The following is a 17,033-nucleotide window of genomic DNA, read 5'->3' on the forward strand; positions in this document are numbered from 1 at the left end:
AAAAGATTTACGATTTACATTTATAAATATTTTAATTTGTTCGTACTTACAGTCAACGGTAAAAATATGGGTGTAGACAACTTACTCAAAAATATGTCCCATAGTTCTTAATTCACTGACATAAGAGTTATGGGACATATTTTTGAGATGATTTGTACACCCATATTTTTACCGTTGACTGTACAATCTGCAGTGTTCTATACATAGGTACTTAATCTTATAAATGGAATAAGGTAACTAACTCTGTCTGTCTGTTACCTCTAAAACGCTGAACCGATTTCGATTGGGTATAGAGGTATAGTATGAGGCCCTGGGCGGACATTATAGCGTAGTTTTATAAATCATCATCATCATGATTCCTCGCAGACGAAGTCACCGACGGGCAATGGCTAAAGTTTTATAAGTAGGTATTTAAATTAAAAACGTTAATTCATCATTGATGTTTAATGAGCCTGCCTGGGCCCAGCAGTGACGACGTGGAGCTGAATTATTATTATTTTTATTAATTCATTCATACTTAATTTCAATGCGCCTCCAAAAATAAACGTTTTCAAAAACAAAAACAGGATTAAATTACTTATTCATATATATGTATATGTGTTTCAATTTGTATTTAAATTAGGTACTTAATTAAATATGCCACATTAATTCGCAAATTTCCGATTATGTCAGGTATATTTTTATTCCTATAGGTAGGCACTAACTACTTAATGTAAACTTGACGTCAAAAGTTCAAACCCTTCCTTCTACTGTTCCAATCTCTCTGGTTAGGCAACATTTTCGCGCGTTTTCACTGACCATAAAGCTACGCATTCAGCCAACGGACTGGCTGAATAGCAACTCTCACCATGGTCATAAATGGTCTTGATTGAAATGATTGGTAATGTTAGTACACGTAGTTGTAGAATAAATTACCTCATCTTGTATAATTAAGCTTGAACTAATTGCAGTTAATAAAAGTCAAGTGTAGCTGTATTTATATAGCGCAGACTTCAAAGCCTCCGTACTTACTCGTAGATAACCGTTAGCTTCAATTAAAGTTTAAACGTTTACACGCAAACATGTACGTACTGAGAAATAATTTAAAGGAAATAGTAAATTATGTATCGCAGTAAAATGTAATCGGCCTGTGGAATTGAATCTCAATGTTCAGTTTCCATAGATGTCTGTAATTTATGGATTACATAATGGCATACAAGTAAAGTACCGACTTTACTAGTTTTACCTCAGAATAGTTGTTGGCTTGTGTCGCTTGCAGCGGGTCGGACAGCTTTCTTCCTAATGGCATTGCATAGTGTCTACTTTCAAGCATTCGGACGTTGTTGTGGTTCCAAGTGAAATAGTGGCTATTAACCGTATCGATGGTTTTGGCGCGCGTCATCAATATGTTTATGTACCTAGAAACAAAAGAACACATAAATAGATTACATAATTCCAAGTTTTTAAAACATTGGGAATTGACCCCCTGGGAACATTGGGAAATGCTATAAAAATTTGAATGTCAAATAAAAATATAAATGCATATAAACGGCAAAGTTATATCCCACGGTTGGTTTGACGATAGTAAAGGTGTTCAGTCTATAGTACTGCTATATTACAGCTCACAAGTATATGTAAAACTAGCTGTGCCCGCGGCTTCGCCCGCGTGGAATTCGGTCTGTGTCAGTAAGCGGCTAATTTCTAATCCTAATTTCTCTCCCTCTCCCCTGGAGGCGGAACTTGAAGTAAGCGCGCGCGAGCGAAAGCGAAGCGGCCTGCCTGGCTAGAGCGCCACCCACCGTGGTCTTCTTCAAACTCCTGAGGAAGACCACGTGCCCCTTGTAACCTCAATGCGTTGCGAGACTTTCGCGAATGATTCGTTTTTTTCGGGAAGGCATGGAAATGCGTATAAAATGCGAGTCCCAAATCGTTTGACTCCGCAAACGACCAGTGCCAGATTAAGATATTTTGATGCCCTAAGCAGTTCTAGACCATGGTGGCCCCCTCTCCCCCGTCGTTCTCCCGCGAGCGAAGCGAGCGCGAAAATTTTTCGATAAACGTAATATAGATAGACAGTTGTATATTTTAACTTTTAGTATGGAAATCAGTCACATAATTTTATCACGAAAATTGACAGTGCTGCAGCAGTAACGTAGCAACAGAGTAATGCTGCTGCAGTCGCCACCCGAATGTCACCTTGGTCATATCTTAGAAAGTAATTGAAAACGCGAGCGAAGCGAGCGCGTAAATTTTTCGATATAATAAACGCAATTTTATAGACCGTTGTACATTTTTACTTTTAGTATGGAAATCAGTCACATAATTTTATCACGAAAATTGACAGTGCTGCAGCAGTAACGTTGCAATAGAGTAATGCTGCTGCAGTCGCCACCCGAATGTCACCTTTATCATATCTTAGAAAGTTATTGAAAACGGGAGCGAAGCGAGCGCGAAAAATTTTCGATATAAACAACACAATTTGATAGACAGTTGTACATTTTTACTTTTAGTCCCAACCAGGCGCGAATCCAGGATTTTATACAGAGCAGGGATGGGACAGTTTTTTATCAGCCTAGCTTCGCATAGGGCTCGATATTTAAGGGTCTCAGCGAGGTTGTTTGATGCAAGAGAGGTGAAAAGATGCAAGAAAGCAGAGCTTGGAATTGACCAAGTGAATTGAATTGGCGAAGTGTGAGCAAGGCAGAAGGCCCAGCTGCGAAAGAGGAAAGCTTGGATTGGGATCCACGCCCAAGTGTAATTAAGGCAGAAGATCAACTTTGCCGTAAGGCAGAAGGCCTCGCATAAGACCTAACGCCGAACTGCAAAAGAGTGGCTTGAAATCGAATCTATGCATGTAATCACGACTCTTTTACTGCTCGCTCTTTGGCTTCACTCGAAAGCGCTACTTGATAGAATGCTTTTAGTTTTCGGCTTTCACGGGGCCCCTTATAACACTTTGACAGTTTGGTCTCAGGATCGCGGCTAAGGAGCAACTCGGCTTGGCCGACAAATCTGGCGTGCAAGAGAGCATAATTCGCTATAAAATCGGTAACCTATGTCGAAAAAATCGGCTGGCCGCAAGCCCGAAAGCAAGATATTTTTCCATGACTTTAAGGGCATCCGCGTAAGGTCAAATCGAAAGCCTACGTTGGAGATGTTCTTACGTACCCTCACTCTCTTACTTGATCCCTACGACCCTTCGTTATTAGATGGGTACTTGTACACGTATAAAAGTTTCATGTAGGTACTTACTCCACGACGACTGCAATGCTGATGCAGCCTGTACGTTTTTTTGCCTACGGTTTTGGTGCGCCCTAGACGTGGTGCCCTAAGCAAGTGCTTATTTTGCTTAAAAGGGTTAATCCGGCACTGCAAATGACAGAGGTCAATGTTTTTTTTTTTCAAAGTACCCACCTTCGTGGCCATTATTAAATGCTGTAGTATACGTATGAATATGGATTTGATATGGATGCGATATAATTACGATTAGGTATAATTCATGACGGAGAAAATTAATAATTTTAAATAATTATACAATTATACGCGTGTTGATATGTGTGTTTATTTTACCACTACGTAACTATGTAAACTCATTTTTAGTTTTCTTGATTACTTAATGTTTACTACTGAGTAAACTGGGGAACTGTCCCCAAAAGATGGCACTGAGCAATGAGGGACAATTAATTTACTGTCGTTTAATTTTGTTGTATTATTAAATCAACATAATTATTCAATTAAATTTGTTGATATCCGTACCCTCTCTTCTAAAGTTAGAGTTAATTTGGCAAAATCCTTCCTCGGTGGCATATTCATGTCAACACGTATTAAATTCAGCGCCATCTGTTAGTTTACCAGGGTACTCTATATAATAGTGGTAGCACATCTTTGAAAAAAGTTTGCCCCTCCTTCCTAAGTAGCGCCATAAGATTCAGAGGCAAACTTAAGTCAATCGAGTGTTGTGGCTACCCCCCCTTTTAGGGGTTGAAGTTTTATAGCCTATAACCTGGCCGGGGATGTTTTCGACAGATTAGTAAAGTTTGCATCAAAATCAGTTCAGCCGTTTTCACGTGATGCGCGTTCAAATAAACAGACAAACAGATAAACAGATAAACAGACAAACAGACAAAAATTCTAAAAACTGTTGGAACGTGTTCTGTTATCGATTCTAAGTATCTCCAGCCAACTTTTTTTCGAATATCTTCCATGTACAGACTTTCGACCCTCTTCAGCTTTATTATATGTATAGATGTAAACTTACATTTATTTAGGTATACGTTATATTTATTAAATCACAAGGCATGTGGGGTGCCTACATAATGTACCTACACATTTTTGTTCAAATATCTAATAATAATAATACGTTTATTATGTCTGCTATTTAGACACAGGCATGACACAGGTAATCTTGTTATGTTAGGCACGCTGTAATTAAATAAACGACGTTGATGCATCTAATTTGCCCACTTCTTATTCTCTGACCATCAGCAAAGTGCAGAGCATTCGGTTTTCATGGAATCCTAACTTCAAAATTGTAACAATGGTTGGGTCTGTTAAAAATGTATTAAGACTGTAATTTTAAGATTGGATAATTTGACATAACAGATCACGGTGTCTCGAAAACTAACTTTTACTTTTCCCCGAACCGGTCTACTAGCGCACCTGGTCGCGGTGCCGGGAGGATAATAATGAATATTTATCTGAATATTCATTTATCTCGCATATTAAGCTGGTGCTAGACTATTCAACCTAAGCCTATATCTTTTAATTTAAACTTTCACATTTATTTTTTTACTAGGTATTTGCACTAACTAATCGGGCAACTTTGAATTGGGTAAAATTGAATAAGTATTGACTGGAGTGGAATTGAACTAATAGGTAGGTAGGTCTACTAGATTAGTCTAAAAGTTTCGTACCGTACCTCCATGATTTGTTGGCCTGCGTAAGCCTATAGCCGTAAAGCCTGCGATAGCGCAAATTTCACCGGACCCGATATAACCATTTTTGAGATTTTTCTCAAGTACTCTTGATATTTCTCTCTACGTACAAATGTTGCTCGTCTGTTAGTCAGCGACTCATTAAATTTAATCTCATTAGTTATTACTCGTATAAAATTATGTAAACGGTTTCCACCAAGTATCATATTGATAGACGAGTTTCCGTCTTTAAGTATGGCGTTCTACCGGGATGCGGTTCTTGAACTTTTATGAACTACGTAACTAACGATAATCTAACTAATACCATTTAATACTAGGCACTACGATGGCGCCTCGCCTCTAAAATACACCGAAGAAAGGTACCTAGTTTAACTACACTTAAGGATCAAAATAGAACTACATATAAATATTGAATCTACTAATAAATTAAGTTGCGTCTCCCTTTCCCACCGTTCGTATTATCATTATGAAGTATTAGATAATATTAAAAATTATCCGAGACTTCCATAATACTGTGTAAAGTGGGTAAGAGTATCGTCATTAACTAGGATGCTCGTGAGCTTAATTCAAGGCATTGCTGCACATAATAAGTATATCTTATTATTTTAATAGCTTGTTGCCAGGATCTGGTTTGTCTATTAACTAATCCGGCACTCCTTTGGATTCCCATCACGCTTCTAACCCGTGACGAAAAAAGACAACTGTCTCATCCATCACGAATTCATGATCTGAATCATGGTCTAATAAAACATGGTCTTCTATTCCCAGAGTGACACGGGCCTACGTCACAATAACATTGCCACTTTATTTCAACATAACATGTTACATGGGTACATTATACCTATGGTTAATAAGTTAAAATATTTCTTTATAATTTTATAATTTTCATTTATATGTATTTTATCTTAAATTTTACAATAACACGTCATTTTTAATTATTCGTTAGCAATATCTTCCGATTCACGACAGAAATTTCAGACGTTCGGGTAATTCTGTTTACACTACTGACAACACAGGATAGCGCTGTCACATTTGACAATTCGGATCTAGATAACTTCATGCCCTGACCGTCATCCTTGTCGAACGCGTGTTAATTGTTATTTCCTTCTCGCTCAGTGTCAGCAGTCGCAGTGTTTTCCAAACTTTTCACGCCGTAAGCTTGGTAATTAATGTGTAACTGTGAATTAGTTTTTCAAACGTTTGTCTTGTATAGATAAATAAAGTTTAATTTAATACATTCGATTTGTTTTATTTTACTATGTTTCTACATGAATAACTTAAAATTAATGCCATTAAAATAATTTTCACCGTTGGTTAAAATTCTCCCACATTTTAAAGTTTGAGAACCTGTAAACAGCATGATGACGTAGGCCCGTGTCAGTTAGGTCATACGCGAATCTCGGAATAGAGTACCAGGCGGAGTATATTATTATACCATGATCTGAATCGTGCCGTAACGGCGTGGTGTATTGACACACTACAGATTTACACAACTACTCGGTAATTTCGGTACTAGTACTAGTACTAGTACGTGATGGTCTGCATAATAAACATAATTTACCTTTAGATGTTTTTTAATTTTATTTTATTTTTCTAAATAACTTTTTTGAAGGAAATTAAACTTGGGCGACATTGACAAAAAACGATGTTGAAACGTCGCTTGAGTCAAACGGATCGCATCTAGTGAGCTTGGCTATTTATACTGTCGTTTAGCAATACGTTTCTTTGTACGTCACATTCAGTTTTATTTTATTTTACTTATAAACGTAAAAAACGAATAAGATGTTATAAGTATGTAAGAAGCTATTGTATGTTATACACAACGTTAATAACACATAATATTTTATAATGATATTATATCATAATTTAAAATAAAATGTGTTTCAAATAACATTGCCAGCTCTCACTCGCGAGAGTGCAATGGAACGCTATGCGCACGTTTAAATAGCCTTCGCTGCGATTGGTCCGATGACGCCATGCTTATGATCGTCCATTTTGACATTTATCACGTTGTGAGAAATGTAGACGGAGTTATTTTATTGAAATAAACATGGCTATGTTAGCGGAACCTCGTCGTAAACAGAAAGTGATTAATCTACGTGCCAAGAATAGTGCTTGGAGCAAAGATGCCAATAAATTCGGGCAACGTATGCTGGAGAAAATGGGTTGGAGCGCCGGGAAGGGGTTAGGTGCTAAAGAAAATGGAATTGTGGATCATGTTGTGGCTAGATACAAAAATGATGAGAAAGGCTTGGGCTTTGAGGATCGCAATGACCAGTGGACCAAACATGAGGATGATTTTAACGCTCTACTTGCGAATTTATCTAATGGTAAGTTTGATATAAAAGATTTTTTCTGTATTTACTTAAAATACAATAATATTTTGTAAGAATATTTAATATTATTGATTACAACCAAATATTTTTTTGTTTTAAGGTGACGATAAAGAATCAAAAACACATAGTGGTGTTTCTTTAGAAGTGAAATCAAAGAAAAGCAAAGCGAGAGTACACTTTCATAAGTTTACACGAGCTAAGGACTTGTCCCGCTACAGTGAGAAAGACCTAGCCAATATCTTTGGCAAGAAGGAGCTGAAGCCTGAGAAGAAAAAAGAGGAGATAGAAAAAAAGGACATTATAATAACAGAACAAGTTTTCACAGAAAAAGGCAGTATGGCTGACTATTTTAAAAACAAATTACAAGCTTTAAACTCTAAAAATAAAGTGACCTTACCTTTCAATGAGAACAAGTATGAAGATGATGCAGATTGTGGTTTTAGAGGATTTTCAGGCACAACAAATGATACTACCCTTGAGTCTGAAGATGCTTTCACTGGCTTTGGATGTTCATTTTACAGTTCTAATCTACAAAATAATGTCAAAGATGAACCTATTATAAATAGTGAAGAAAAGGAAATACCAGTTGCTACAGAAGGTTTAGAAAATATTAAGAAAAAGAAAAAAAAGAAGACCAAGAAAGTAGTTGATTCAGATGAAGTGTTAGAAACACAAAGTTCTTTATCTGAGAAAAAAGATTGCTTAAATACTGAAAGTGGCCACTGTATACCCTATGAATACCTTGAGGTCGATACGAAGAAAGATAAAAAATCAAAAAAGAAACAGGACTTACAAAAAGATGTTGTGAAGAAAAATGTAAATCATGAGAAAGGTGAAACAAAGAAAAATAAAAAATCTAAAAAGCGGCAGGACTTAGAGGAAAATGTTATGGAAAATGAAAATCGAGAAGAGGAAAATTATGTTCCAAAGAAGAAGAAAAAAAAGAAAAATAAAAATCATGAATAAGTAACATTGTTTTTGTTTTTATATAGGTAATTACTTATAAGGTGTATTCAGGTAATTTCGGAAATTGGGTCATCCCAAAATCATTCAAAAATCACACATATTCCGTTGTAATAAGAGTCCCGTTTCGGAAATGTTCACCACTGTTTTTCCTTTCGGAATTACCCGAATACACCTTAAGTATATTAATAGAGCATATTTCAAGGCAGGAGCCTTTATATAAGAAGGGCGGGTTTATAATCATCAACATCATAAGTTTCGTTTTTTTAGATATTCATTTCAAATCATCTTAAATGTCTTGACGTTCAATTGATAACAGCCGTGGAACGGAACATACGGCCGCCATTTTGAAACGCATGCGCGCTCGGCCCCGCCTACGTCATGTTGCATAGTTTAGTGGTGTCCTGTTACGAAGCCGATTATAACGAAGCTTATCATTTCTGAAACGAATACGAGAAAAAGTAAAACAATTGGATCATTTAACTTCGGGAAAATACTCTGCAACTTCGTGTAAATAGATAACCACATGTGAGACAACAAAATTAGAAAATAACCTATCGCGCAAGATGGAAAGGATATTCAATGTATTTACCGACAGAAAAATAACTCCCTGTAAATAATTGGTGCATCACTACAACTGTCAGCTGTAAATCGTGTAAATGTCAAAATTGACAGTATATGACAGTTTACTTTGCGCACGTGTTTATGTTCAACGCTGTATTGTTTCTGTGAAATAACTGAAATTATCGGATTAATTGCGGGGGAACAATCCTATAATAAATAGAAATGGTAATACACGAAGAAAGCGAGTGTCCAGTTGAAATAGCGGTGATAAGGAAACCTGAAATCCTGGAGCCGAAAAAGTATCTTATGATCAACAACCACATCCGAGAACTCATCAACAAAGAGGACAGCCCTTCAGATGCCTCCTCTAGCGACCAACTATTAGAAGAAGAAGGAAACGAAGACAGTAAAAAGCGCGGTAGGACGTCCTCAAAGAAATCGAAGAAAAGAAAAACTGATTCTGAAGATAACACAAAAGTTAACGAAATTAGTGAGAGTGATTTAACAGAACTTCGTACTGTTTACCAAAACTGTTTGGCCGTTATCAATAAAATTGAGGTCAAGTATGGGCATCTACTGAATATTGATAGACCGGGCTATAGTAGATTGCAATATGGATATAATTGTGACGGAGGTCAGAGATACAATGAATGCCACTGTACCAAGAACAAAAAGATTGTGTTTGATGATGACGGCCAACAACATACACAGGAAATTGAAGACCACATATGTCCTCCGATGCCTAAGAAGTATGCAAAACCAGCGGAGTGTAGTGTAACTACAGATAGTGAAGATTACAACTTATCCTTACCGGACGATTTGCCGAGCTTAGCGAAGTTGCTTCAGAACCCAGAATTAAATCATCGAAATAAAGTTATAGACAAAATAAAGAGCATAAAACAAGATCATTTGAATGAGCTGAGATTTAACCGGCCAGCTATAATACAAGCTATTAAGCGAGATCCAGATGAGGTGTTAGGGTTCACAGGGGTTAATTTTGCTTCCTTGCCTGGGTATTTATAATTTTTAAGTGTTAGTTATATAAGCCATTATTGTTTTCTATAATAATTATACTCAGTTATTTTATATTTTTATCGTCTTTCAATTCACAAGTACAAAATGTGCCCTATACTAATATACTACTATAGAATTTCTTATGGGAAAATGTTATTATGCAAGTTATGCTAGATCAAATAAAGTGGAAACAATTTGCCAATTGGTTGTCTCCTTCCCTTCTTTCCACATTTGTGTCCCAATTTTCTGCTTCTGATTGATTCTATAAAAACTGGTACCTAGGTAGTTATTATTATAGCAAAACTGCCAATGCTTAAATTTCCTAAGATTTTTTGTCAAAGTTACTTACCTACACCCTACACTATAACTTGGTGGATTTGGTCACTTTCTGCATTGATAAAAAAATTGAGTTGATTGTTTTCTGCATAACTACGGTCAGTTTACAACTTACGGCTCGGCCACGACATCGAGCGACTTGCGACGGCGGGAGCGATAACCATAGGTTGGAGCGAAAGGTCCGATGGCTGTGTCACGCTCCAACCTATGGTTATCGCTCCCGCCGTCGCAAGTCGCTCGATGTCGTGGCCGAGCCGTTAGGTGTGGTATGATAAAATTTTCAGCAGAGCAGAAGACAGGAACCCATTGCCAATTAGAATATATCATAATTGTTCATAAAAGTGATAATGATAAAATTATTAAAATTTAGTACATTTTATGAGGAAAAAACGAGGATTGTATTTATGACATTCTGTATCTCAAATTGTGTTCAATACCTGTCCCAGGTATGGATGGCATCATAATTAGATTATTTGAATACTATTTTATTAAACACCTTCAAAATAAACAGTTATACAAATAACGACTTTTTCATCATTACAACAAGGACTATTCACTACTATGAAATATATAGTATTTCTGGCACCACAAATTATAGATAACCATTGTCTGGTTCAATGATACCAAATTAGATGTGCGTATGATGAGCTATGCGTGCAATCGAATGAATACCTTATTATTTGGTGATAAGGTCTTCTGTGTGGTTGATGAACTAATTCGGTACGTTTGCATGTGGTCATATTGCAGACTGAATAATGATGTGGCCGCATACCGCTAGGGAACCTGACGGCTTTATGAAGTTACTGGAATTTTGTGTCAGGCCTTTGTTACCTCGTTAAACTTCACAGTAAGTACATATGGTGCTACTTTACCGCACTAGTGTGATAATTAGCACATTACGTAACTATGTCGAAAATGTAAAGGGCCGTACGATACATGCGCAAATAGGTACCTAATTCGCAACGTTTGGCGATAAATTAAAACACGAGAATTTCGTATTTTTCGCACTTGTACCGTAATGTACTATTACAGTACATATGGTGCTACTTTACCGCCCTAGTGCAGTAACTACACGTATTTCTAGTGCACGTGCGTATTTTGAAAATTTAAAGGGCCATTAATGTACGTACTGTAAAACGTACAATACACGTACGAAAAGGTCATTCGAAACTCGTGTCGATTTAAAACACTCCCTTCGGTCGTGTCTTAATTTATCGCCACTCGGTGCGAATTTCCTATTTTTCGCACTTGTATCGTAATGTACTACTTAATTATAATTAAGGGTGCCAATTTCTTCTGTAGATTGATTTAGTTACATATGTACCTGCAGAATTAATTTCTGTTATTACTTAAATATTTTTTAAGACTATCAAAATACCTAGATTTACGCAACTTTAGGATGCGGTTAGATAACTACCTACCTAGAGCGCCGTAATGCCATCTGGATTGTACGTACACTTGCATAGACATATAGGTATTTTGACCGTGCTAAGGTACCGCGTGTTAACTTAAAGTACTAATAGCATAGGAAACCGAAGAATTTATATTAGGTACTCAAGTATTTAGCATCATTTGAAAATCTTGTAATTTTGATGCATAACATACGTAACTATATAATTCAGGTCACGGCAAATACTCTGCTTACTCTCAGTTACGTTCAAGTCAGTAACAGTTATAGCTACATAGAGTTTGAAACCTTACGCACAAGTAGGTAACCTGCTACATCATAAGGGCTTATCCAATCGATACTCAAGGCTTGTCCCTGCTTTCCCAAGATGTTTAGTCAATACGGTCTGCCTCACGACACCTAGCACCGCTAAGTTCTGAGTAAACAAAACAGTAGTACATTTGCATAGTATTACCGCGTGGCGAATGCTTTTGTTAGTATACTTGTTAACCCGACCACTCGAAAAATAACCGAAGACTATTAAGCAGTCTTAGAGCGCTGTGGACGTTCTACTTTGGCAATATAACGCGTTACTGCCTTCTGATTTCAAACAAGGCAGTTCTGTTCTGTAATCTCATACGGCGTTGGCCCGCGTCATCATCAGACGCCGTGGACGCCTACGACAAAACCTTTGGAATACGATTAAAATTTAATAATTTAAAAGTAAACCGTACGACGCGTTTGATGAGGCCTATTCAATAACAAAATTAACCAAGACACTGGCCATATGTAAAACTTAATTGACTGTTGCATTTTTCAGTGTTAAAAAAATATTTTTAAAAGTTTGCCTGAATTGGTTTTAGAGTGTAAAAAACAGTTAATTTAAAAATCATTTGATACCTACGTAAGATAAAAGTGTAACAACGAACATGCGAAGTGATTGATATTAATGTAACGTGATACGGTGATTGCATGATGAAATTGGATAACTTTGGATTTGAAAAACTACAGGTCCGTATTTTTTACATGTTTGCCACTAAATTTTTTGTAGTAAGTTAAGTAGGTAGGTATGTATGTATGGAATTTGTTGACGACATTCATCGCAGTCAAAGATAAACATGTAGGTATTATCTTACTTGATTCGTTTTCTGGCTGCCGCTAACTGGTACAATACTAATCCACACAGTATAGGTACCTACCTAAAATATAAGGTTATAATTAAATTGTCTATTAAGTATAGGATGAAATGAGTCCTTTTATGCCCTCGTAAAATTTATCGCTACAAAAAAATGTTTTAGCTTTAGATAAATTAATAAATTTGGCACGATGGTTTACCTAAGGTGATTTAGAGTTTGTTATCGATTTGTTAATTTTTGTTGGAGTTTTATACCGTGAACTCTAATCTTACGTTGTTTTTTTATAACCCGGTGGATTGTATAATGTGCCATACCATGACGTATAATTCGTAACACTGATGAATTTAATTATAGAAGAAACCACAGATCAGGAGAAAGTGGTCACTAACCGTTGTTATATTAGTTCGTATACGTTGTCAGGATTATAATGCAGCTATCCATAATAACGAGAAGATGAATTAATATGACTGAAGCAAAAAATAAGTTTAGTCATCTATACTCTATACCATTTTCCCGCCTTTTGTCTGTATGAGCTTTGGCATTTATATAACAAAGTGTGCATGACCATGCTAAAGCTGCATGGCATTTGTTAACGTAGAGTCAGACCAAGAAAAGTCTGCAGCGGATTTGATAGCCCACGCAGTGCAAGTGTCATTTATACGTAATAATTTCATAGAAGTTTGACGTTTAAAATAACACGTGCACTGCGTGGGCTATCAAATCCACTGCAGACTTTTCATGGACTGACTCTAGATGGAAATTTCATCATAAAGACATAAACGTCAAATTTCTATGATAATATTGTTCTGCCGTAGTCGTACGTATGGCCACTATAATACCTACTGACCTCTCTAATTTATTTACAAAAAAGTGCCGGCTCTTTTAGCCGCGTATTTTCAGAGATGCGTTCCTATAATTCCCATTAGCCAATAGAGGTCATAAATTATTCTTATTTAATTGAAATACGTAGGTATATTTAGAAAAAAATGAATCGTTGGTATTATTATGCTAAGCCACTGCTAAGCTAATATGCCAATAGCTGAACTCTATTAGAACCTTTTAACTGACTCATTTGGCAGATATTTTTAACTGTAGGAACTTACTAGGGATAGGTACACAAGAATCACCCGCTTTTAGATTAAATCTCAACATATGACAAGAAATTAACTGATGAATGTATCTACTTATCCTCATCTCAAGCGGTAGGCGCATTATGCCGGCTGTACACTCTCGGCGAGACATCCCGAGACAGGCCGAGAGCGAGTGTGTAGAGACTGCTCTCGTCTCGTCTCGTCTCGCCGTTCTCCGATTGCGGTCGGTTTTTTGCGGCCGAGTCAAAGGGTCTCGCTGCTCCCGCGAGGGCAGCGAGCAAAGAATATAATACTCACTAGGAGAAGAACGGTAACTCCATACAAAAAAATGTCCCCAACCGTTTATACGTTTATACTAGTGGCGCCGTCGTTGTGTACCAATGGAACTAAAGTTGACAACCGGTTTAGCCTGGCGGGTATTGGTAGGTAGTAATTCTGTTGATAAACATATTTGTTATTTTCATATCACGAAATATATGAAAGATGCAAATATTACCCCTTGTTTGTGGTATTATCAATTAATTTAAATAAAAGGCATATTTATGTTTATAAGTTTTATAACATTGTATTATTTTATTTATTTAAAAAATGTTTTACATATAGAAATATACACTGAAAATTAAACCCTGGCAACTTAATAAAAAAATAGACATTAATAAAGCGCATTCACAAAGTTTTCAGTATAATACAAATAACTTTAGGCATGCCTACCTATTACACTTTACACACACAGATACACTACACTTTACACACGGCATTTTACACAGATTTCCAACTTGTATTCATACATTTCTTCACGGTTAATTAATACGCTTTCCAGATGCGTTATGACGCGGTTCCTTCTGAACCCACTAAAGCTATGAATTTCACTCAGATATGTATCTTCAACAGCCGTTGCTCCGCATTTAGCACATTTTCTATGTGCATTGCTGTAATCCATGTAGGTACAGACTTACAGAGTCTTAAGTGGTAGTACCGCTACGTTGTATTTATTATTTAAAGATTTAATAACTAAAATTTTCGTTATGAACTTTAACCACAGCAGTTGGACAGAGTCATTGACAAATATATTTTTTTATTATGGTGGGTAGACGTACCTACCCTCCATATATTTTATGAACATTGATAAAGACAGTTGGAAGCAAATATTCATTATAAAACTTAATCGCTTGTAGTTAAGTTTTAACTGTTTTTAGTCCCGTTTTATGATTAATAATGTAAAAAAATCGTGAAAATTTACATCTTAGTTGGGAGCAATGTTGCTGTAGAAAAATGTTTTTATTTGATTACTGGCAACTTTTTCTAGGAGGCCAAAGCACACATAGAAGCTTCAGGCGCATACATGCGCAATTATTTGGGGACATAACTTTCTTAGGAAGTGAACAGGCCTTGGCAGCGAGGCAGAGCATGTAAAGTCTATTTCAATAGAACTTGCTAATAACTATGTAAACAAACCGCCATATTGAAATTGTCTCTGAATGATGAATTTACTAGTGATGGGCAAGACTCCTACTTACTACTTTACTAATGTCAAACCATATCGAATAATAAAATACCAACAGTAAAAAACAAGTAGTTACTTATTTTTAATTTGTTTAATCACGATCAGAAGACAAATTAGTACTTAAGCATGATGTATTGATGTATTTTATAACCGCGGCGGTAGGTACAGAGCGTGGGTTGGGTAGTGTGTAGCGGGTTTAATATCACAAACTTTAGTCACAACACTACCCATCATAGACAATTGTAGAATTTAAAAGAAAAAATACCGTCATTCCAACAGGTCCTAATAACCTAACTTATGAACCCATTTTAAACTTTTAATTAAATATCCAAGATATAGTTATATATTTATGTATTTTACGGAACGGACCGTGTCAATAGTGTATATGTGTATGGTTTCAATGGTATTTGATGAGGTGGTGTGAAAATTGAAAGAAAAACAGTGATAAAACAAAGTTACGTTGTTTGTTTACATAGTTAGCAAGTTCTATTGAAATAGACTTTACACTCATTGTTAAAACAGAGATTTGTGTAACTACCCGACAAAAATCTATGAACAAATTGGGGGTAGACGTCACAAATGCAAATTACCACCACCCGTATGTTAAATATTATTATCAATAATTACCCAGTGTGTTTCTGTAAAGACGCGTTTTGGTGATCAGCCGTTAAAATGTGGTCCAACGAGACTGAATTGCAGTTTTTAGAATTTTACCCTATGGAACCCAAAAGATGTGAAACATAAAGATAAGCAATATATCTACGATGCTTGGGTCCGAATAAGTGAGCTAATTGATTTGGGTTATTTTGCGGTGCATAGTAACCATCCACTACCTCCTTCTTCTCCATGGCTTAGTATTTTTTTTAATGATATACGCCTAAATCATTATAGTAGCTAGCAGCACAGAGGCAAATCGCAGCAACAGTTTCTGTGCATCGTGGCGGGCATCCGCGGTTTAAATGATTCAACGAGTGTGTACATGGTGTGCTGTCGTCGACAGCTTCTCGCCCGAGACTCTCGGCGAGAGGCTCTCGCCGAGCGTGTACAGCCGGCATTAGAGGCATGCATTTTGATTTCTAGGTGAATGGGTGGTCGAGGCTTCATTTTCTGCTAGAACTCGTACCTACACCTACTTGCATATAAATACGTTGCCCAAGTAGGTTTCTAATGACTGTTTGTCTAGTTGTTTTGCCTCGTACCTAATAATCGTTTTTGTTCTGTTTTCGGAACAGTTAGACATTTTCGGTTAGTGTATTTATGAGACAAGCCATTCCTAAATAGCATGGTGTCATGGATTCTAGCACAAATAGGTGCAGTATGTTTTAAGGAATTATGTCAAATGAAGTTAATAGGAAATTAATAAATAGGCATTAGGTTTTGAGATAGACATACCTAGGTATCCCATACAACCATTTCCAGTCGCCGTTACGACGCGGTGTTGACACATCTTGTGTCGACACCGTCTGTTTCGGTCACAATTCCAGTCGCAGAGTCGTCGCCGTGTCGACACAGTTACCAGAAATGGGGAAGGGTCGACACATGACACAAAGTGACATAAAGTGTGGTCGCCGTGTGCACACATTGTTTCGGGTTTGCGACTACTTTATGCCAAAATCATTCGTTCATTCGTTCATTTTGTTCCTGTCAAATGGAAACTGTCAGATGGAAAAATACTTAAATAAAAATAAGTGACATTAATACGCCATCTCTAAAACGGATTACAAGACGTAATTATATATTGTTTGCATTTATATTACAATAGGACTTAAATTATTATGGGGAATTAAAC

At 36.6% G+C, this 17,033-nt stretch overlaps 3 protein-coding genes across 14 annotated transcripts in view; all 3 read left to right on the forward strand.

Annotated features, from left to right (window-relative positions):
- The window catches only part of LOC134789893 (tight junction protein ZO-3-like), a 145,581-nt gene that overhangs the window by 94,778 nt on the left and 33,770 nt on the right, over positions 1 to 17,033 (forward strand). The window contains exon 1 of one of the 12 annotated variants that reach the window (XM_063760647.1): positions 12,371 to 12,524. The exons of the other annotated variants lie outside the window; for them this stretch is intronic. Within the exon in view, the coding sequence (XP_063616717.1) occupies positions 12,486 to 12,524 (39 nt within the window). The 5' untranslated portion in view covers positions 12,371 to 12,485. Of the gene's footprint in view, positions 1 to 12,370; positions 12,525 to 17,033 lie in introns of those variants that run through there. 12 annotated transcript variants of the gene reach the window in all.
- Positions 6,894 to 8,219, forward strand: LOC134790089 (PIN2/TERF1-interacting telomerase inhibitor 1). Its single transcript, XM_063760857.1, has 2 exons — positions 6,894 to 7,243; positions 7,350 to 8,219. The coding sequence occupies exons 1-2, from the start codon at positions 6,964 to 6,966 to the stop codon at positions 8,213 to 8,215; spliced, it is 1,146 nt and encodes a 381-aa protein (XP_063616927.1). The 5' UTR covers positions 6,894 to 6,963; the 3' UTR covers positions 8,216 to 8,219.
- On the forward strand, positions 8,537 to 9,799 carry LOC134794562 (uncharacterized). Its single transcript, XM_063766373.1, has one exon. The coding sequence runs from the start codon at positions 8,999 to 9,001 to the stop codon at positions 9,797 to 9,799; it is 801 nt and encodes a 266-aa protein (XP_063622443.1). The 5' UTR covers positions 8,537 to 8,998.

The sequence above is a fragment of the Cydia splendana genome, chromosome 1 (genome assembly GCF_910591565.1).
Source record: "Cydia splendana chromosome 1, ilCydSple1.2, whole genome shotgun sequence".
Lineage (NCBI taxonomy): Eukaryota > Metazoa > Arthropoda > Insecta > Lepidoptera > Tortricidae > Cydia > Cydia splendana.